General features: G+C 44.5%; 1 protein-coding gene across 1 annotated transcript in view; it reads left to right on the top strand.

Moving 5' to 3' along the window:
- Positions 1–21,965, top strand: part of ABCF1 (ABC transporter family protein) — a 37,956-nt gene extending 15,991 nt beyond the window's left edge. Inside the window, exons 5-6 of the mRNA XM_086507618.1 lie at positions 20,396–20,630; positions 20,737–21,965. Coding sequence (XP_086363744.1) covers positions 20,396–20,630; positions 20,737–21,788 — 1,287 coding nt within the window. The 3' untranslated portion in view covers positions 21,789–21,965. The remainder of the gene's footprint in view (positions 1–20,395; positions 20,631–20,736) is intronic.
- The last annotated feature ends 777 nt before the right edge of the window (positions 21,966–22,742 follow it).

Raw genomic sequence — 22,742 nt, 5'->3', positions numbered from 1 at the left:
TTGCTGACGTGTAGATTGTACGGATTTCCACAGTTTATGCTGGCAGCTTTAGAGCCAGATGCTTTTGAGTTTGAAGCTTTTTATGTTTGTTTGAGCTGTGACTAATCTATCTCTGGGGTACACAAGACCCCCATGCATTGCAAACCCTTGCTTTTCATGTCCCGACTCCCATCAATTGTTGCATGGATTCGGACTTCTGCAGCAGACAATAATCTCGTGTTTCTTTAGGTAGTGCACAACGAAATCTCTCTATCTGCCGCTTGATCGTAATTTTCTTGAAAGAAGAGGTTGGTTAGAAAGTGTCCCAAAATCTCTGGTAGTAAGTATCCAGGGTGTCTTCCTTGGTCATCCTTAGATGATTCCCAGCGGTGATCATATCACATTCATATTCTTAAGTGAGCCATGAGGAAGTAAACACTCTTTTGAATTGAATCCACTTTATTGGTGCCTCCCTCTGTACAAGCAGGGTAGACCTCCAAGTCTGTGTGTTCCCCTTGAGGTAGGATGCTGCCCTTTGGACTTTAGAGTGCTTTGAATAGCATCCTTTGGAGTATGCATTATCAAAATGTTGAATGAAAGCGAGGGCTCTGTGGGTATCCTTGAAGCTAGAAAAAGTGTCAAACTTTATTGCTTGCCTGCCCTCCTTAAAATCTTTGGGTTCCTCCTATACTCCAGAAATTATTCTTGTTGAAATGTCCAAGCAGAAAAAATCCTCGTCTAAACTGTCAATGTACATCTGTGATCTTCTATGGGATTGACCCTTCTTTGCCTTCTTCTTGCCTTTGCTATGTCTCTGGATCTTTCTCCTCCTCTTGCCCTTTCTTCCCTCGTCAATGTACTAGGAGGTCGAATAAATGTTAGAGCAATCTTCGGAAGATGAGGATGAACTCGTTTCTTTGCATTTTTGGCATTTTCAAAAGTAGATTTTCGACCCAAGTAGCTTGGATGGTCTGTTGCTCGACTTTTGCCTTCCGGGCAACTTCTTGGTCTTCATGACTTTACTGACTCGTCGTTCTATTGTTTCTTCAAACTCATCCTTTGAATACACCTTCTGGGCAGGAGACCTAGGCGTAGTTGACTTCTTTAGTGTCAACTTTAGAGGTGATTTGATGATGGAACGCCATCTCGTCAAGCGAGTACTTGGCCAAAAATTCGCATCTGTGAATCTTTGGAGTATCGAAGCATTTGCTACGCACAAGCATCAATCTGTTGTTGCTGTTGCATCTCTATCCTTTCGTACTCGATAGGAGGAGATGGCCCGGCTCAATCTTCAGAAGATGGACGATGCTCATTGGAGTCTTCATTGTTCTCGCCCATGCGGGAATAATCGAGTGTCACAGTTTCCTCTTGGCGGGATTCATCGACTGAATCCATGTGTGTTGTGAGTGGAGAATCTACCACAACATACGCGAGAAAATTGAAAGAACTGAACAAAACTGAGAGAGAGACGACACGGCATGGCGAAGTTCTGCGCCCAGAGAGATTGGCCCCAAAGATTGGCGCCCCTTTCGGTATTTCTTTGTTATTAATGTCTCACAAAGTACAATGTTCAAGGGTCCTCGTCTCAGCTATGCTTCCAAGCGGTCTGCTCGGCACTGAGGCCTTGACACTTTATTGATAGGCCTTGGGCCTTCCAAAAGCAATGTACATGAAAAGCTTCAAGTCCAAAAGCATCTGGGGCCTAAAGCTAGTGCCAGGCTGAGCCAATGCAAATCGCAAAATTCCACATAGCTGCCATGTTAATACGTAAATCGCAGGGAAGTATATGGCAGCCACGTTAGCTACACAATTTGCGGGAATTTGTCATCGGGCTTTTACGCATCCTTTGTTCCTTTGGCCCCATCGGACAAGATCCCATAAGTTGATAAGTTGGTACAACTTATAAACTTTGGTGTCCTTTCATTTTTGGCCTCGTGTTCTGTAAGTTGTCACAACTTCTTCTGCATCTTGCAGATGGGCTCTGACCTCTTTGTGTCCGAAGTCTGTCCTTTAGGTCATGCCACATTATCACTTTGTGGCACATGGAACTGTCTGTACAGTTTGCCCCGTCAGTAGGTTAATGCAAAAGTCGGGTGATCTGTACAATTGCTGCCACATCAACGGTTTTTACGCTAGGCCTTTATGTGTGTGGGGATCCTGCTTTGTTCCTAGTAACCTGGGGCCCATTGGACGGGGTCCCATAAGTCGAGAGAACTGTTAAAATGCTTGGGCCACTCGACGAGGAACTTTAAGTTGGTAAGAACTTCTTCTTCTTCTTCTTCTTTTGTTGCTAGGGTTTTCAGGCCCCTCGATCGGGATCTAGAGGTTGGCTAGGGCCTAATCCATTAGGTCTTTAGTGGCTTGATATGTCGACAATTTGTGACTACTGCTTTCCTTTAGGATAAAGGAAAGACTGTGGTCAATGCAATTTATGTCTTGGCAGATACGATCATTCTTATGAAGCATGCTCAATGTGATTCCTAGTTTTGGAGCCTATATCAAAGCAAGATTTGAGCCTTCTTGGAACTCTCAATGGTCGCTCCATCAAATTTTGATGGACAACGTTCTTTTTAATAACTTTGTCAGCACTCAGAGAGTTGGACAGCTTGGTTCGCCAACTTAGAAGACATCTCACTTATATGATGTGGAGTTAGCAGATTGATCATTTTTAACTTGTGATAAGACAGCTCGACGGTTGTAGTTTGATATTAAAATTATGCAGTTTAACTGGATTTGTAAGTCATGCCTTTATCTTACTACGTCATGATTCTTTCTCAGCATTGGTTCCAATATGATCCAGCTATTAGCTTTTGAGGACATACTATCAATTTGTTTAAAAATGGACGTGAATTGATTTTACTCAAACTTTATCACGTGGAACGAGTGATTCAAGCATCATGTGTACAAGTCAAAGAACATGATACTGTGGATTATGAAATGGATATGATTCTTGATGTAGATACAACGATTATTATTGATGAATTTTTGGATTTATTAACTTCTCTTGAATCAATCGATGAAGACAAAGATGAGTTCGAGCAAGAGTTCCAAGTGATACTTTGTTACCAGATAAAAATAAATTTATGGTTGCAGATTCTGAACCAAGCCTCACGTGTACAAGTCAAACAACATGATTCTGTGGATGAAACGGATATGATTATTGATGCAGATGCCGAGATTGATAATTGATGAAGTTTTGGATTCATTAACTTCTCATGAATCAATTGATGAATACCAAGATGATCTTGAGCAAGAGTTCCAAGTGATACTTCACTGCCAAATAAAGATAAAGATATGGTTGCTGATTTTGAGATTCTCAAGGGTGGCAAGAAGGTTCAGTATATATTATACTCCGAAGGCAAGATATTTCATATTGTATCGGATTTGAAGACTACCCATGCCAAGGGTGAAGGAGGCTTGGCAAAAGCTTGTACTTCAATAAAATATGACATAGTTTGTATTATAATAACCGTGCTATATAATAATAGTCCTTGTAGATGATCTTTTTGTTCTCGATGTTTCTTCTTTTCAAGATTTTATGTACTTGAATTCACGTTCTGTAGGTGGAGAATTTTAGTCAAAGGAGCGTATGGATACGCACTCGCCTATCAATAGACTCAATATGACCGCTTGCCTTTAAGCGGGAGATTGTTTGGGTAAAGGCGCATGTGCCTTGCTTGGCTGCCCAAGCTATGGCTTCCCACCCACTTCTGACCTTATTGTGTGTACATATATACAACAATAAGGTTTAGCTCATTCTGAGCCCTACTCTACCCACACAATGTCTACGCTCTCCCTCTCCCCTTCTTGCATGCACACACTGCACCGTGCATGCACGCATCTGCACACACACTCAACCAATATATTTTGTATCACATCATACTGTTAAACTTTTGGCATCTCAAGTGAATTGCCCAATGTGGTCTCATTATTTATTTTGGATTTTACTGCTAGATACATGACAACAATCAAAACTTTGCTGTTGCTTGTTTTCTTGTTAGTCGGAAAGTAAGTATTAAATTGATGCAACCAAGAATAATTTACAAAATCATCTATCTTACGATCATACTTCTTGAATAAATCACAGAGTCATCCATCTTACCACCATACTTACTAAATGTCAACTTCTTAGTGATTGGATTGTGGGAGTCTCGTCTCTACCTGTGCCTACGTGATGATTTGCTGGCCTCCTTGAGTGGCTCGCTCTTCGTGGAGAGTACTTGTAGGACCAACTCCTGTATGCGTTGGTCCCTCTGTGCCTCTCGCTCTAACTCCATAGCCATTCGCTTTACTTCAGCCACTATGCGTTGAGCCTCGCGTGCTTGTGTCACGGGGACATGGCAACTGCTAACCTTAGTTGTTGGTTTCTTTCCAATGATTTTTGTTTTATTTTTGAGACCCTCTTTTTGAAGTTGCAAATGGTCGGGCATTGTATGGCCAATGTGAATAGTAGTTTCACCCGCAGACGGGAAGTGGGTCGGCATTGGAATTCGTATAGTAAGAGGATGTCTAGGCTTAGTACAAGACCATGTAGGTCCCCCCCTCGCACTTAGCAAGTTGGTGGATACTAAGAAGTGAACTCAATAAAAGCATAAAGTCAAGGTGGGATCACTAACAGAAAGTATCCGATAGTTGGGTCACATTGCACTTTTTGATGCGGTCTCAATGAGGATAGATGGTCAGATGACCACTGGGAGCCCAACGGAAGCATCTCCTAAAATTTAGGGAACTGTTATTTTGGGCCTCGAAATCTAGTCGCGTCATTAGCTTCAAAATGACAAGGGGAACATTTTATTACTCTGCTGCAAAGTCAACTGATGCACCAGTTAAGAGATTTTTAAGCGGGAAGCCCAATGCGGGAAAATTGCAAGCATGAGTGCCAAGTGGCACTTTTTGGCCAATTTACCAAGTCTGGGAGAACAGAACACGTAATTGACATTTTGGAGCAGTTTTGGAGGCTGTGTACTATGATTTTCAGCCATTTCTCTCCATTTTTGAGCTTCCCATGACTTTACCTAGGACCAAGAAGCTCATTTTCAGCATTGGAAGGCATCAGATGCGTGTTTACAAGGCTGTTTTGCTGCGTTCAGTGATACGTGGGTTTTGGCAGCTATGGAAATCTTCCCCGTTTTGCATCTATTTGTGCACAAATGCTTACAGGTCAAGGGCAGAAGATTGGGCGCTCGTTTTATGCCGGTGGGATACTTCATTGAGAACTTGTCACAGGTTAAGAGCTATGGAGTGCTTTCTTTCCTCTCTATGTATAGTGTGGTGCTAGGAGTGATGACCTGCACACTACACACTGCTCTCTCCCCCCTACGTGCAGTTATGTGATGCCCCACAAGAGGGCTCTTCATTTGATTGATGTACAACTTTGTGGTCTTATGCTTTTGTGCTGAGGCAAGAGCCTCCTTGAGCAGGAACAGGGGTAGCTAGCTGCTACTCCAAAGCAGGCACCGGTTAGGGTCGTAACCTCATCATACAGGTGCAAATTCAGCACTGTGTATGCGCAGAAAATTGACTGTTTTTCAGCCATACGGACGTCAGAACACTTGGGAATCGTGCCCCACTGGCAGAGGACAGCTAGGGGACTGTTTGGGGCTGAAAAGGGGGCAAAAACCAGTAAATACAGCGTGCTGAATTTACTGTTTTTGGGCAGAAATCAGAGGGTATCTGCCAATGGAAGTGAGTTTCAGCAGGGGAATTGGTTTCGCGCAAGTTTTGGGGTTGTTATGTGCCGAAATTTGGCCAAATCAGATAGTATCTAGCGGGATACAGGTAAAGGATTCCCAGGACTCTACTTTGTAATTTAGCCTCTCAAAGAATAAAGAAATACCGAAAGGGGCACCAATATTGGGGCCTACAGGTTGTCGGCGTCTGCTTAGAGCATTCTAGCTACCGAGCCGTGTGTGTGTCTCAAGTAAAGAATTTCGGGTGAAAGCCAAAGCCTACCGCCCCACAGGCCGGTTTCAAGGTTCCGTTGCTAGGACATCAATCACTTTTTCGTCAATTAGTGAGCCTCCATTGTTTTGGGTAAAGACACAAAGTACAGGAACGCGGGATTACACTATGGCCGACAAAGGGAAGGACATTATGGAAGAGGGATCCTCTTCGAAGGACAGACATGAAATTTCGCATGTTAGCCCTGCCAAAAAGTGGTCAAATTAGGGCTGATTTTCTGCTGCGTTTTTAGGGTTTGCAAGTATGAACCAAGATGAGATAGGGAGAGGTGTCACGGTGGTAGATTGGCCATTAGATCTCCTGCGGGAGTGATGTGGGTCTGCCAAGTGGCACGTTGCTCGCCGATTCTCTGAGGTGATTGCTTGGATTCTTTGACGCATTGGTAAATCATCTTGAAATTTGAGCTTACTTGGTCGTGGATAGTACGCTACAGTCTTGTGGAATTATCCTCGTTTGCAGAGGCAATAGCCTTTTGCACAGGTAAAAAGTTAAGGGACAGGTTGCAAGATGCTATGTGGTGAAGTTCAAGAACTTTCCACCTATGGATGGAAAGTGGATGGAAGAGCATGAACTGTCAGAGTCACCAAATGTATCGCAACTTTACCTTGAGGTCTTTGGGTTACAGCCTACTTATGGCCCAACCCAATGTGTGCAAAGGAGGGATAATGATAAAGCTATCACATCATATGTACATATGAATTCAGTGTAATAGATGGAAATGACAAAAGTGAAGGTCTCATGAAGTCATTTGTATCTATGTGTTACGACCTTTCTTGCGGATACATGCGATGGTAAAAGAGTGCTAACAACACAAGATCATCAATGGCATGTATTTATGGTATGCAATCGAGGACGTTTGCGATTTCAAGAGGGGGGTATGTCACCGGGACGTGGCAACTGCTGACCTTAGTTGCTGGTTTCTTTCCAATGATTTTTGTTTTATTTATGAGACCCTCTTTTTGAAGTTGCGAATGGTCGGGCATTGTATGGCCAATGTGAACGGTAGTTTCCCCCGCAGACGGGAAGTGGGTCAGCACTGGAATTCGTATAGTAAGAGGATGTCTAGGCTCAATACAAGATCATGTAGCCCCCCCATCGCACTTAACAAGTTGGTGGATACTAGGAAGTGAACACGATAAAGGCATAAAGTCAAGGTGGGATCACCAACAGAAAGTATCTGACAGTTGGGCCACATTGCATTTTTGGATGCGGTCCGAATGAGGATAGATGGTCAGATGACCAGTGGGAGCCCAACGGAAGCATCTCCTAAAATTTAGGGAACTGTTATTTTGGGCCACAAAATCTATTCGCGTCATTAGCTTCAAAATGACAAGGGGAACATTTTATTACTCTGTTGCAAAGTCAACTGATGCACCAATTAAGAGACTTTTAAGCGGGAAGCCCAATGCGGGAAAATTGCATGCATTAGTGCCAAGTGACACTTTTTGGCCAATTTACCAAGTCTGGGAGAACCGAACTCGTAACTGGCTTTTTAAAGCAGTTTTGAAGGTTGTTTACTGTGATTTTCAGCCATTTCTCTCCATTTTTGAGCTTCCCATGACTTTACCTAGGACCAAGAAGAGCATTGGAAGGCATCAGATGCGTGTTTACAGGGTTGTTTTGTTGCGTTTTCAGCGATAGCAGGTTTTGACAGCCATGGAAATTTTCCCCTTTTTGCATCTATTTGTTCAGAGATGCATTACAGGTCAAGGGCAGAAGAGGGGGCGCTTGATTTATGTTGGGGGCATGCTTCATTGAGAACCTGTCACACGTTAAGAGCGTTGGAGTGCTTTCTTTCCTCCCTATGTCAATGTGGTGCTAGGTGTCACGAGGACGTGGCAATTGCTAACTTGAGTTGTTGGTTTCTTTCCGATGATTTTTGTTTAATTTTTGGAATCCTCTTTTCGAAGTTGCAAATGATCGGACATTTGCGTGGCCAGTGTGAAATGGTCGATGGTCGAGAGTCTCACCCGCAGTCGAGAAGGACATGTCACCACGAGTTGGTCTGGCTAATCGGCATTGGAATCCGAGGAGTAAAAGGGTGTCTAGGCCCGGTTCAAAGTCATTTAGGCCCCTCGCGACACTTATAAGTTGGTGGGTACTAGGAAATTAACTCAAAAGTGGCAAATTGGACACTTGGCGGTTCCTAATGCTTTTGCGAGATTTGCATGAAGAGGGGGCGCCCAATTTGAGAGACGGGCCTGATTTCAGCCCATTAGTGGCAACTACAGTGTGTGTGAGTAGTGGGTGCAGGTGATCACAGCTTTAATGGAAAGCTTGCCTTCTCCCTTGCTCTTTGTAGTGCGATGATTTGCTCTCGTGCATCTCTCTCTCCCCTTTACACATATGGTAATGCTGTCACCAGCGTGTGACTACTATCTATCCTTTTTGTTGATTTCTTTCTTATTATCTATTTACTTTCACTTTTTGGAAACACCCCTCGGGAAATCTAACTGCCCTGCATTGCATAGCTAGTGTGGAACTGTCCAGAGGGAGTCCAGGCCTGAGGGCAAGAGAGCACTAAGGTTGGACAAGGACTATGGTTAGCCAAGTGGGGTCATTGACTAGCCAAAGTGGAATCCTTTGCTACAGAGGCTACATTTCAGTTTTGGATGTGGCCACAGTGTACAAAGAGGGTCGGATGACCTAGAAAGATATAATGGCAGCATCTCCTAAAATTTAGGGAACTGCTATTTTGGGACCTGAAAATGTCTTCGCGTCATTACGTGCAGTTTGACATGGGGATCATTTTGTTACTCTGTGGCCAAGTCAACAGAGGCTGCAGGTGAGATATTTTTAGACCCGAGGGTCTAAAGCGGGAAAATGCACAAATGAGTGACACTTGGCACTCTGAGGCCAGTTTACTACTTATAGAGAAGGCAAAAACGTGATTTATAGCTGGGAGGCTCATTTTGCAAGTCTCTGTCACAGGTTAAGAGCTATGGAGTGCTTGCTTTCCCTCTTATGCACAGTGCGGTGCCAGGAGTGATGCCCTGCACGCTACGCACTGCCCTCTCTCTCCCCTTTGGCAGTATGTTATGCCCCTCTAGTGGGCTCTTCATTTGACCAATGTACAGTTGTGTGGGTTCATGCGCGATTGCCGAGGCAAGAGCCTCTTGCACAGGTACTGGATTAGCTAGCGGCTAATCCCCCCCGCAGGTACAGGTGAATTCGGAGAGGTTTCACGCCAGAAATCTCGTCCGATTCAAAGGGCAAGTAGCCCTACAGGTGCGGGAGCTCGAGGACTTGCTAGGGATGCGACCGGCACGCGAAACGGAGCCCGAAACAGTGAATTACAGCCTGCTGTGTATTTTTGCAGGTTTAGGGTTTTGGCCCTAAACGGACCCTAATACCCCCAGGAGGTTCGGGGACGCAAGGGGACCGCTGTACAGGCGATCTGGAGCATTTTCAGGGCTGAAAACAGAGAATTCAGCGTGCTGCAGATTCTCGCCAGGTTTTGCAAAGTGCCCGTATGCGTCGGGAAAGTCAGTCAATGCGTGGGAATACTGACCGTGAAGGGTTCTAGTACAGTTATGTTGCCGAAATCGGGCTGGAACAGTGGAAATTCAGCCGAGTTTGTGCGGGGCAGCTTGTAGGAACCACAGCGTTTATTCCCTCTTTTGAACAATAAAGAAATACCGAAAGGGGCGCCTAAGTTAGGGGCCAATCTGGTGTCCGTCTACTCATACAGGTGCAATCTAGCAGCCTGTATCCCTCTCCCCTTTGTTGTGTCTTGAAAGTACAGGTAAAATAGACGACTAATAATGGGTGAAAGCTAAATCAAGGTTTAAAGTAAAGTCTACCGCCCTTTTTGTATTGAACAGGCCGGTTACATGGTTCCATCGACGGGATTAAATCACTTTTTTCCATAGAAGTGAGCCTTGGTCAGTTTTGGGCTTGAAGACACAGGGGATCATAGACGAGACACAGGGAATTGTAATTATGGCTGACAGACCAGATGATGTGACTGAAGAGGTTTCCTCTTCACAGGGTCAACAGACACATGAAGTGGGTGAGTCCTCAAGACCACCACAGACTGATGATGATATATTCAGGACCCAGTTGGCTACTGCTGTGGCTATGTTCACACAAGTAATGCAGAACCCAAGGTTTTTAGCCTTTCTGCAACCTCCTGTTCCGTCTCAGCAAGTTGGGTCACTGGATCATATTCAAAAGCCTGTTAAGGCTCGAACACAGGTGATTCATACCGCACAGTCAATGGAAACACCTGTACACTTGACGGAGAACATGCAGTCTCCACAACGTATGCCTAAGGTGCAAGAACAGGTGGCTGAGATGCCAGTTTTTCAAGCTGTACCAATTCAGCCCGCCACCTTTCAGCAGCCTATAGCTGGTTCTAATGGGCAGGGAAGCAACTTACAGGCTATGCAACAGGTCTTCCCACCACCTTCAGTACACCCTGGCTATTTTGGAGGTGGATCGGTATTTCAGAGCATGGCTGGTCATGCACCTGGAAATCAGTTTTATACGCCAGGAACAGTGTTTGCGGGTGCTCAAACGATGATGCCTAACCCCATGTACAGTGTCATGGGTATGCAACCAGGGTTTCAAAGCACTCAGGGACAATTTGGGATGCCACAAGCAAATTTTGGTATGGCTGGAATTACAAATCAGCAGCCAAATATGGCATTTCCAGGTCAAGTTAATAGCGGCCAAGGAACACAAATGAACCCTAATAGTGTTCCCATGTTTCAGTCACTTCCATATGACAATTTAACGCCGCTGGAGAGGCCAACTCCGTACAAAGAAGGTGGCAAAGGAGTGTCATTCACGACCTTTACAGGGTTTGATGACAGGAAGAAGGCTCTTTCATTCCTCCAGCAGTTTGACAAGGCCTATGCAGGGGGAAACTTTACAGAGGCTTCAAAGGTCCGCAAGGCAGCCACTTTCTTGACAGGGAATGCGGGACAATGGTGGACAACTTTATTGCTTCAAGGGCAAGCTCCGTCCACATGGATTTACTTCAAGCAGATTTTTGCAGCGGGGGGGTATGTCACCAGCGTGTGACTACTATCTATCCTTTTTGTTGATTTCTTTCTTATTATCTATTTACTTTCACTTTTTGGAAACACCCCTCGGGAAATCTAACTGCCCTGCATTGCATAGCTAGTGTGGAACTGTCCAGAGGGAGTCCAGGCCTGAGGGCAAGAGAGCACTAAGGTTGGACAAGGACTATGGTTAGCCAAGTGGGGTCATTGACTAGCCAAAGTGGAATCCTTTGCTACAGAGGCTACATTTCAGTTTTGGATGTGGCCACAGTGTACAAAGAGGGTCGGATGACCTAGAAAGATATAATGGCAGCATCTCCTAAAATTTAGGGAACTGCTATTTTGGGACCTGAAAATGTCTTCGCGTCATTACGTGCAGTTTGACATGGGGATCATTTTGTTACTCTGTGGCCAAGTCAACAGAGGCTGCAGGTGAGATATTTTTAGACCCGAGGGTCTAAAGCGGGAAAATGCACAAATGAGTGACACTTGGCACTCTGAGGCCAGTTTACTACTTATAGAGAAGGCAAAAACGTGATTTATAGCTGGGAGGCTCATTTTGCAAGTCTCTGTCACAGGTTAAGAGCTATGGAGTGCTTGCTTTCCCTCTTATGCACAGTGCGGTGCCAGGAGTGATGCCCTGCACGCTACGCACTGCCCTCTCTCTCCCCTTTGGCAGTATGTTATGCCCCTCTAGTGGGCTCTTCATTTGACCAATGTACAGTTGTGTGGGTTCATGCGCGATTGCCGAGGCAAGAGCCTCTTGCACAGGTACTGGATTAGCTAGCGGCTAATCCCCCCCGCAGGTACAGGTGAATTCGGAGAGGTTTCACGCCAGAAATCTCGTCCGATTCAAAGGGCAAGTAGCCCTACAGGTGCGGGAGCTCGAGGACTTGCTAGGGATGCGACCGGCACGCGAAACGGAGCCCGAAACAGTGAATTACAGCCTGCTGTGTATTTTTGCAGGTTTAGGGTTTTGGCCCTAAACGGACCCTAATACCCCCAGGAGGTTCGGGGACGCAAGGGGACCGCTGTACAGGCGATCTGGAGCATTTTCAGGGCTGAAAACAGAGAATTCAGCGTGCTGCAGATTCTCGCCAGGTTTTGCAAAGTGCCCGTATGCGTCGGGAAAGTCAGTCAATGCGTGGGAATACTGACCGTGAAGGGTTCTAGTACAGTTATGTTGCCGAAATCGGGCTGGAACAGTGGAAATTCAGCCGAGTTTGTGCGGGGCAGCTTGTAGGAACCACAGCGTTTATTCCCTCTTTTGAACAATAAAGAAATACCGAAAGGGGCGCCTAAGTTAGGGGCCAATCTGGTGTCCGTCTACTCATACAGGTGCAATCTAGCAGCCTGTATCCCTCTCCCCTTTGTTGTGTCTTGAAAGTACAGGTAAAATAGACGACTAATAATGGGTGAAAGCTAAATCAAGGTTTAAAGTAAAGTCTACCGCCCTTTTTGTATTGAACAGGCCGGTTACAAATGCCCCACTAGTTGGGCTTCTCAGATGACCATGTACAGTTCTGGGGGTTTTATGCGCGTTTGCCAAGGCAAGAGCCTTGTGTACAGGAACCGGATTAGCTAATTGCTAATCCCCTTCAAGTACACGCACAGTTCCATCTCGAAGGAATGTGAAAACGGAGAGTTTTCTCGCATGAAAACTGGTCCGATCTACATGGGAATTGTCCCATTGCGTGCGGGAGCACCTGAGACACGTAGGCGTGCTCGCGCCGCTCGAAACGGTCCAAAACAGAGTATTGCAGCCTGCTGTGTTTTTCTGCAGGTTTAGGGTTTCGCACCTAAACTGCAGGGAATTGTCAGGGGAGCCTCGGAAAGGCCTTGTGATGTGTGTACAGGGCAGTAGGAACCAAACAGTGGCAAAACAATAAATTACAGCACTGGAAAGCTTCCATACGGCAAGGGAAAGTGTCCTTGACGTGTACATTTGACCTACAGGGATATTTGCGTCGTTATGTTGGCGAAATTGGGTCAAAAACCTGCAATTATAGCCATGGACAGGTTTGGACAGCTTGGTGAGGGCTAGGTGCAAGGGTTTGGATCGTTTATTTGTCGGGGGAGCCTCGGGAAAGCATTGGGCGCTTGTACATTTGTACATGCCATTTTGGAGAGATTTCCCACGAGGAATCTCGTCTAATTCAAAGGGCAAGTGACCCTACAGGTGCGAGAGCTCGAGGGCTACCCAAAAAAGTGATCGGCACGCGGATCGGAGCGCAAAACAAAGAATTCAGCGAGCTGCAATTTCTCGCCAGGTTTTGCAAAGAGCTCTAAAGTGCGTGGAAAGTCTATGTTTGCTTGGGATTTTGTCTGTGGAAACTTCTACTGTGGTTATGTTGCCGAAATCGGGTTGGAGTAGAGGAATTTCAGCCCGATAAAACTGGGACATTTTGTGGAAGTTTACAGGTTTTTCTGAAGTATAATAAGAATAAAGAAATACCGAAAGGGGCACCAGTCTTTGGGGCCAACAGGGTGTTGTTGTCTGCTTGGTAGCGCTCTAGCTGCGAGGCCGTGGTTTGGCTTGAAGTGTTGAATTCCAATCACAGCCTTATTCGTGAAGTTCCTTTGCGTCATAAACTTGAAAAGTAAAGAATTTTGGGTGAAAGCCAACACCCAGCGCCCCCCCATGGGCCGGTTCCACTAGGAGTGATGGATGACCTGCACAGTACACATTGCTCTCCCCCCCCCCCCCCTACATGCAGTTATGTGATGCCCCACAAGAGGGCTCTTCATTTGACTGACGTACAACTGTGTGCTTTCATGCTTTGTGCTGAGGCAAGAGCCTCCTTGAGCAGGAACAGGGATAGCTAGCTGCTACTCCAAAGCAGGCACCGGTGAGGGTCATAACCTCACCGTACAAGTGCAAATTCAGCGCTGTGTATGCGCAAAAAATTGACTGTTTTTCAGCCATACGGACGCTATAACACTTTGGGAATCGTGCCCCAATGGCAGAGGACAACTAGGGGACTATTTGGGACTGAAAACAGGGCAAAAACAGCATGCTGAATTTACTGTTTTTGAGCAGGAATCAGAGGGTATACGCCGGTGGAAGTGAGTTCTAGCAGGGGAATTGGTTTCACGCAAGATTTGGGGCTGTTATGTTGCCGAAATTTGTCCAAATCAAGTAGTATCTGGCGGGATACAGGTAAACGAGGTAAAGGATTCCCAGGACTCTACTTTGTAATTTATCCTCTCAAAGAATAAAATAATACCGAAAGGTGCGCCAATTTTAGGGCCTACAGGTTGTCGGCGTCTGCTCGGAGCATTCTAGCTACCGAGCCGTGCGTGTGCTTAAGTGTTAATTCCCGTCGCAGGTTTCCTTTGCACGTTCTCTGTGTGTGTGTCTAAAGTAAAGAATTTCGGGTGAAAGCCAAAGCCTACCGCCCCATGGGCCGGTTTCAACTTGCTCACTTTCGAGCTCCATAGCTGCCCTTATTTCTTCACGGTCTCTATCCATGGCGGCACGTTGAGCCTCTTGTTGTAGCATCATCTCCGTCATCGACTTGACCAAAGTCTCCATAGGGCTTGGTACAATCTGTGGCATAGATGGGGATGGGGGAGGATCGGAGGACAATCCTCCGGATGTAGAAACTTAGTCTCCTCCAACTTCACTCTCATCACCTTCATGCAAAGTATGGTCTTGGGTTCTTGGGGCGCTTGGGTACTTGGGTACTTGAGGTTTCTTGGGTTCTTGAGGTTCTTCGGTATTTGGATTTTTGGCTTGCAATCTGCGTTTAATAGGCTTTTCTCTTACCCAAGCTCAACTCCTTCCTGCGGGTGCATCCCTTGGTGGTCTTGTGCTCACACCAAGGTTGCTTTTTCCCATCTCACGTCGATTGGCTTGCCACGAAGTGCAAGGTCCGTTCTCAATGAGTGGAGAGGAACGAGGGGAGGTTGGACAAGCCCTTCTTTTTGGATTACTTGCCGCTCTTCAAAAACACAGATTAGGGATCGACACGTCCAAGTGGTCTTGGGTTACGCGCAATCACAACAAGCAAAAAATTTCTGTGACTTTGTGCTTCTTTCCTTGAGTGATGATACAGAACACTGCCAAAGAGCTCTTATACTAATGTAATGTGCAGCGGAAGTGAATGATCGTGTAAGCTCACGATCTATTTCCTATGCGTGAACAGTGAGTGCTCAAGGTTCCTTTTACTTAAGAGGAAGGGAGAGCCTTCCTTAGCTTAATGAGAGAACGTGCAATGACCAAAACAAAGAGAGTGGAAAGTGTTAAGAGTGCTAGAGAGAGAGAGAGAGATAAGAGACGACACCAGGTGTGGTCCCAAACCCCCCTCCAAGGGCTCCCCTCTCTATTGCTAGAGAGGTATTTGCTTTAGGTTGCACAGTCTGTTACAATGGTTTTAGATGTTGTGGTGCTTGACGACGATGAGGTCGAGGCTAAGGGTTGAATATGTTGAAATCCGAAAATGCTAGGGACGTTGATGGGATTTGGATCATGCGACGAAACTAATGGGCTGAAGTGTCGTCGGTGATGATGACGACGGTTGAAAACTGAAAAACGTCGGCGGAATTGAGGGCTCAAAATTGCTCTGTTGGCTAGGCCGTGATGGAACGACCAACGACAACGAGGAAAAGCTATGATTTGATGGGGCACTGCGGTTGTACGTTGGGGAGAAGCAAAAATGCTGCTGGCTGATAAACGCTGATGATCAAGGGCTGAAAACGCTAATAAAAAATGTTGTCTTGTTAGAAAACGCTGGACAGGATGGGGGCATTGCAGGTTTATTGCTGGTGCTTCTGATCCTGTGGGTCCTCTGCTGTCTATTGGCTCCCCAAGGGTCACTTATACAGCTGAAAAAGGTTGGGTCGAGCAGCCCCAAATCAGCCCCCACGATTTGGTAATTAAAAAGTCACTTATCAATAAAATGTGCCTACTAAGAGGGTATGCAACTACTCTTAAGTGCCTGGTTATGCACGTCCTGCGTACAGGCTCATAAAGGTGCCTAAACTCTAGAATTAGGTACAGCTGGTCTACATGCACATATGGTTAGATGTGCACGTGACAATTTAGTATATGTATTGAGCGTGACTATAGAAACTTGGATGATAGATCCGCAAAATTTACCAATTTTTTTGCCAATAAAAAAATAGTGAGGCAAAAGCAACCATATGTTTTGATCACCCAACCCATTGAAGTTGACGGGGAATTTTCTCATGTTCTACAAAACTCCCTAGTCTCATTTATATGCAATGAAACGTAAGGAATGTTTGTATAGATTGGTCCATCAACTTTGGAGGCTTGTTGTGACAAAGAGATGAGAAGTTTCTCATTTTTGCCATTTCTATTAGTCCTTGAACTATAAGTGAAACCGGCTTGTACTTTCAAAAAGGGCGGTAGACTTTAAACTTAAACCTTATTTGCTTTCACCCATTTAATTTGTCGCCCCCTTTACTTGTACTTTCAAGACACAACAAAGGGGAGGGATACATGCTGCTAGATTGCACCTGTATGAGTAGACCGACACCAGATTGGCTCCTAACTTTTGCACCCCTTTCGGTATTTCTTTATTGTTTAAAATAGGGAATAAACGCTGTGGTTCCCTACAAGCGCCCCACACAAACTTGGCTGAATTTCAACTGTCCCGGCCCGATTTCGGCAGCATAACTGTACTAGGACCCTTCACAGTTAGTATTCCCACGCATTGACCGACTTTCCCGACGCATACGGGCACTTTGCAAAACCTGGCGAGAATCTGCAGCACGCTAAATTCTCTGTTTTCAGCCCCGAAAATGCGCCAGATTACCTGTACAGCGGTCCCCTCGCGTCCTCGAACCTCCTGGGTATTAGGGACCGTTTAGGGCCAAAACCCTAAACCTGCAAAAATACACAGCAGGCTGTAATTTACTGTTTCGGGCTCTGTTTCGCGTGCCGGTCGCATCTGTAGCAAGTCCTCGAGCTCCCGCACCTGTAGGGCTACTTGCCCTTTGAATCGGACGAGATTTCTGGCGTGAAACCTCTCCAAATTCACCTGTACCTGCGGGGGATTAGCCGCTAGCTAATCCAATACCTGTGCAAGAGGCTCTTGCCTCGGCAATCGTGCATGAACCCACACAACTGTACATTGGTCAATTGAAAAGCTCACTAGTGGGGCAAAACATACTGCCATAGGGGGGAGAGAGGGCAGTGCGTAGCGTGCAGGGCATCACTCTTGGCACTGCACTGTACATAGGAGGTAAAGGAAGCACTTCATAGCTCTTAACCTGTGACAAAATCTGAAAATGAGCCTCTCCCAGCTTAAAAATCAGCGCCCATTTTTCTGCATGAGGAAAGTGCACCAGAATGTGCACTTGGCGCATTTACAAGCATTTTTCCGTTTCGGGGTTGCCGCCTAAAAATCTCCCAACCAGTTGCCCAGTTGACTTCACGGCAGAGTAAGAAAATGTTCTCCTTGTCATTTCGGAGGTAATGACGCAAACACATTTTCAGGTCCCAAAATAGCAGTTCCCTAAATTTTAGGAGATGCTTCCATTGTATCTTTCTAGGTCGTCTGACCCCCTTTGTACACTGTAGCCACACCCAAAACTGAAATGTAGCCTTTGTAGCAAAGGATTCCACTTTGGCTAGTCAATGACCCCACTTTGGCTAACCATAGTCTTTGTCCAACCTTAGTGCTCTCTTGCCCTCAGGCCTGGACTCCCTCTGGACAGTTCCACACTAGCTATGCAATGCAGGGCAGTTAGATTTCCCGAGGGGTGTTTCCAAGAAGTGAACGTAAATCAATAATAAGAAAGAAATCAGCAAAAAGGATAGATAGTAGTCACACGCTGGTGACAATAAGCTCATGAAAGGATTTCCAAAACGAGTGGATCTACTATGGTTTTGATTTTTTTTGTTTTCAGAAGCTCGAAAGGACATTTGTATGTCTTGTTAGGTTACCAAACTAGTGTTAACTAAAGTTTCCCAATCTATACATATCCGTATGTCTCACATTTTTTTGAATATCTCTCTTTTTGCTAAATACGACGTTATTTGCTCTCAACTATTTAAGTTTTTAAGGTTCTCGCCTTTAACTAGAGTATACCTTCAAAGATATTTCAAACTCTCTTGGGTTTGAAGTAGATATCTATGATAAATGCCTTCAAGTAGAGTATGCCAATCCATACATTATCTGTATGCCTCACATTTCTTCGAACGTCTGGTATTTTGCTAAATACAATATTTTTTTCTCAACCATTTAAGTTGTCTCGCCTTTGTTGGACTAAATCTACTTTTGTTGTTCAGTTGTGCCAGTGTATTTGTTTACTTGTTGAGCGATAAAATTGAGTTCCTTTAAGAGTAGGTTGTAAGCTCTATACAAAGCTGCTTGGGACTGATGATGTGAAGAGGGTGTCATAGCTGTTGACCAGGCTAAGCATGATTAAGGTGATGATCTTATTCTTCCTGTTTGGACAAGCAGCGAAGTTAAGGTTGCATATTGTCAAGTCTTCCACTTTGTGCTAGTTTGTATGCCGCAAGGAACATGGCTTTGAGTCTTTCCGTTGTTTTCCTATTGAGCATAGAGGGTAATTTTAGACTCTCTAAAGAGTTTAATAAATCAGAGTGGCCTCGCGAGTTGTTTTGGATGAGAACTTGCATACCGTTAGAGTTGTTTTGGATGAGAACTTGCATACCTTTTTTCCTAAAGGTTTCAACTTGGAAGGAAAGTCTTCTTACATAAAAATAAGACAATTAACCACAAGAAACCTATGCTTTGGCAAAGGCATCCCTAACCCGAATAAGTTCTTCCTTTAAATCAGTCTAAAAGAGCTTGGAATCCTAAAGGTTCTTTCACAACACTTTTTCTTATGGAGTAGAAGTTTTCCTTAAGATTACAAACGGAGATCGCTTTACCTATCTAGTGTCACGAAGTTTGATTCCTTCTCTTATAAAGTATTTAATATCAAGATCCTATTTAAGCTATAGGATACCCTTCATAACTACTCTCATGAAGATTTGGAGTCAAGAAAGTCTCATAGTACTCAACTTCGAGTACGGTTAAGTAAATTTATGAAGTCCAAGTGCCTTTGTTTGAAAGTAAGATTTGTTAATAACTATCTTTACTTCCCTTGACTTAGACAAGATTGGATTGAACTCTATTCTGAGAGCTGTGGAGTCTGAATTCTAGAATTAAGTCTTTGTGATGTCTTATCCTGTTCGTTCAAAGTTGAGTACATGTTTCAAAGTTTAAGTCAAGTAAGCCTCTTTTGCCTATGCCTTGTTTAAAATGATTTTCAAGGGAATAATGGTTTGTTTTTATCAATTATGGCTGAGTCTGCCCTTGATCTCCGGAGTCATGGCTTCATTATGGCTGAGTCTGCCCTTGATCTCCGGAGTCATGACAGAAACTCAGCACGCTGAACTTTGTGTTGATGTATGCTCATGTGTGTGTGCGTGTGGTGTGTGTTGTGTTTGGGAGCATATGTTTGTACCTAGTTCTACACCCACTATTGGGCATTGACGACGTTAGTGGGGATGTTGTGGTATTTAGTCAATACTATGCATGATGGAGCTGATGGTTATATTGTCTCGTGGGTGACTACCATGAGCCTATACCTTGCACTTTCCTTCAAGGGTGAATCTGGGTATATCGTGGATTCATCTAGGTATATTTTTTAGTCGTATAGCGGACATGCAGACCTCACATTGTGAAGTTTTCGTCCGAGTTACGACCAGTTGATATTGTGCTAATTCTTTCTATCTTTTGTGGTGCGTATGCCCTATCAACTACCTTTTCTTTTGTGCTAATTTTTCCAATTTAACGCTTCTCTTAGTGCTAGGCTTCATTATGGCTGAGTCTGCCCTTGATCTCCGGAGTCATGACAGAAACTCAGCACGCTGAACTTTGTGTTGATGTATGCTCATGTGTGTGTGCGTGTGGTGTGTGTTGTGTTTGGGAGCATATGTTTGTACCTAGTTCTACACCCACTATGGGGCACTGACGACGTTAGTGGGGATGTTGTGGTATTTAGTCAATACTATGCATGATGGAGCTGATGGTTATATTGTCTCGTGGGTGACTACCATGAGGCTATACCTTGCACTTTCCTTCAAGGGTGAATCTGGGTATATCCTGGATTCATCTAGGTATATATAGTTTTTTCATTATTCATTTTCTTGTGTCCCTTGCTTTTGTGTTTTTTTGAGTGTTTTAACCTCTCATAATTTTGAAGCTCAAAGAGTATACCTATATATAGATGATTATAGTATATACATATGAAATATATCATAATAGTCTTGGTCATTGTTCTCTTTTGTGGCTTGAGATTGCGTTTGTGCAGTGTTTAGCCCCTCTTTCAATTAGTAAGCTGAAACTTTTCTGCGTTATGAAGGTTTAACTGATTGGAACTGACGGCTTGCAAACTTGTTTATGACTAGTCCAAAAGTTGGAAGTGAACGTTTGTTTCACGTTAACATAATTTGTGATTTGAAGGATGATGGTGGTGGTGAGGTTCTAGAAAGATTATATGAGCGTTTGGAGGCTATGGATGCAGCTACAGCAGAGAAGAGGGCAGCTGAGATCTTATATGGTCTAGGTTTCACTAAAAGCATGCAACAGAAAAAGACCCGGGATTTTTCAGGCGGATGGCGAATGAGAATTGCATTAGCCAGAGCATTGTTCATGAATCCAACGATCCTACTTCTTGATGAGCCAACAAACCATCTTGGTAAGTGGCACATTTCTAGTTTTACAGCGATAACTTCCGTCATGGAAAAGACATTCTGGTAGGTAGGCAATTTATATGCGCATATTTACACTATTTTCTGTTGCAGATCTTGAAGCATGTGTGTGGCTTGAGGAAACTTTAAAGAAGTTTGACCGCATCCTCGTCGTCGTGTCACACTCACAGGATTTTCTCAATGGTGTCTGCACCAACATCATACATATGCAAAGCAAAAAGTTGAAGTTTTATACTGGAAATTTTGACCAGTATCTTCAAACCCGAGAAGAGCTGGAAGAAAATCAGATGAAGCAGTACAAGTGGGAGCAAGAGCAGATAGCGAATATGAAAGAGTATATTGCCAGGTTTGGGCATGGCTCTGCTAAATTAGCCAGGCAGGCACAGAGTAAAGAGAAGACCTTGGCAAAAATGGAAAGAGGGGGCTTAACAGAAAAGGTGGCTAGGGATAAGGTGCTTGTTTTCCGCTTTACTGATGTTGGCAAGCTACCCCCACCAGTTCTACAGTTTGTAGAGGTGGATTTTGGTTACACTCCAGAGCATATGATATATAGAAAACTTGACTTTGGAGTAGACTTGGATTCGAGGGTAGCCTTGGTGGGACCCAATGGTGCAGGTAAGAGCACTCTATTGAAGCTGATGACTGGTGAGCTGGCTCCTATTGATGGCATGGTACGGCGCCACAATCATCTTCGGATTGCCCAGTTCCACCAGCATTTGGCTGACAAACTCAATCTCGATGTGCCAGCCCTGCAATATATGATGTCTGAATATCCAGGCCTAGAAGAGGAGAAGATGCGTGCAGCGATTGGAAGATTTGGGCTCACTGGGAAGGCCCAAATTATGCCCATGAGAAATTTGTCTGACGGCCAGAGGAGTAGAGTCATATTTGCTTGGCTAGCTTGGCGTTTGCCTCATATGCTTTTGCTTGATGAGCCCACTAATCATCTTGACATAGAGACAATAGATGCTTTAGCTGATGCTCTAAATGAATGGGATGGGGGCCTTGTGCTTGTAAGCCACGATTTCAGGCTAATCAACCAGGTGGCAAAGGAGATTTGGGTCTGTGAGAACCAATCAGTAACAAGGTGGGAAGGTGATATAATGGACTTCAAACAGCATCTCAAAGCGAAAGCAGGCCTTTAAGGAGGGAGGGCATTTCGGAGACCATTAAGAATTTGAGTCAACATATTTATTATCAAATAGTTGGAATTTTGCTATTCGAGTAAAAAATGTCAAGATAAAGATGTGACTAGTTGAAGCTCATAATGAAGCCTTTTTTTGCTTCATTATATAATTAAATTCAATACTTTTTTTTGAGAAGGTCAGTTTGCTGGATTGCTCATGGGCAGGGCAGCCAAAACCGTGTGCACATGAATAGAGTTCTCGCACTAGGAGACCTCTATTAAAAGATAAGTAGCCACCAGATGTGGTGTTATCATCTGATTGTCATGTGTGTTAATTTTTGGCTGTGAGAGATCATGAGTTAGTTGCAGACACAATCTTGAACTTCTGCTGCAGAATGATTGTTTTCATGTATACAGATGCTTTTATGAAGTCAAAGAGAACGTAGAACATTTAAGTGCCAAAATTTGTATTCGGGATGTGCCATTTTAGTTTATGAATCAATGTTGCCTTTGATTATAGGAGTGTGCAGGGTGTCCTTCGAATCAGTTTTACGACTGTGATATTAGTGTCTTTTTTCATGCATCAATTTAGCAGGGTATAGTTTAACGATGGTAGGAATTGCATGCCGTTATATATCGCACCTGCAGTTGAGGATTTTTGTTCAAAGTCGTGAAATTGACAGGTTCATTGAGACGGGCAGTGTGGTTGTAGCATGCTGTACTTACGTGGTGTGGATCGGCAAATTGATTAATGTGTCAAGGATTAAATGTTTGCCTAGAAGAGAGGTGGAAGCATGGCGTCATGGAGGACTGTTTGCAAGTGGAAAGTCAGTGCCTTGGAAGTTATCTAGCTTTCCAGGAATGTTTGGATAAGGTGTTCGGAAAGAGATGCACTTTGCAGAAGGACATTGTTTTATATGGAGTTGCTTGATGAAATATAAGGTCAACTCAGGAAGAGGCCTCAATTTTTCTC

Source organism: Adiantum capillus-veneris, chromosome 30, assembly GCF_014529385.1.
Source record: "Adiantum capillus-veneris isolate H3 chromosome 30, ASM1452938v2, whole genome shotgun sequence".
Taxonomy (NCBI): Eukaryota; Viridiplantae; Streptophyta; class Polypodiopsida; order Polypodiales; family Pteridaceae; genus Adiantum; species Adiantum capillus-veneris.
The sequence above is the reverse complement of the archived record's forward strand: the minus strand, read 5'-3'. Positions and strand labels throughout refer to the sequence as shown.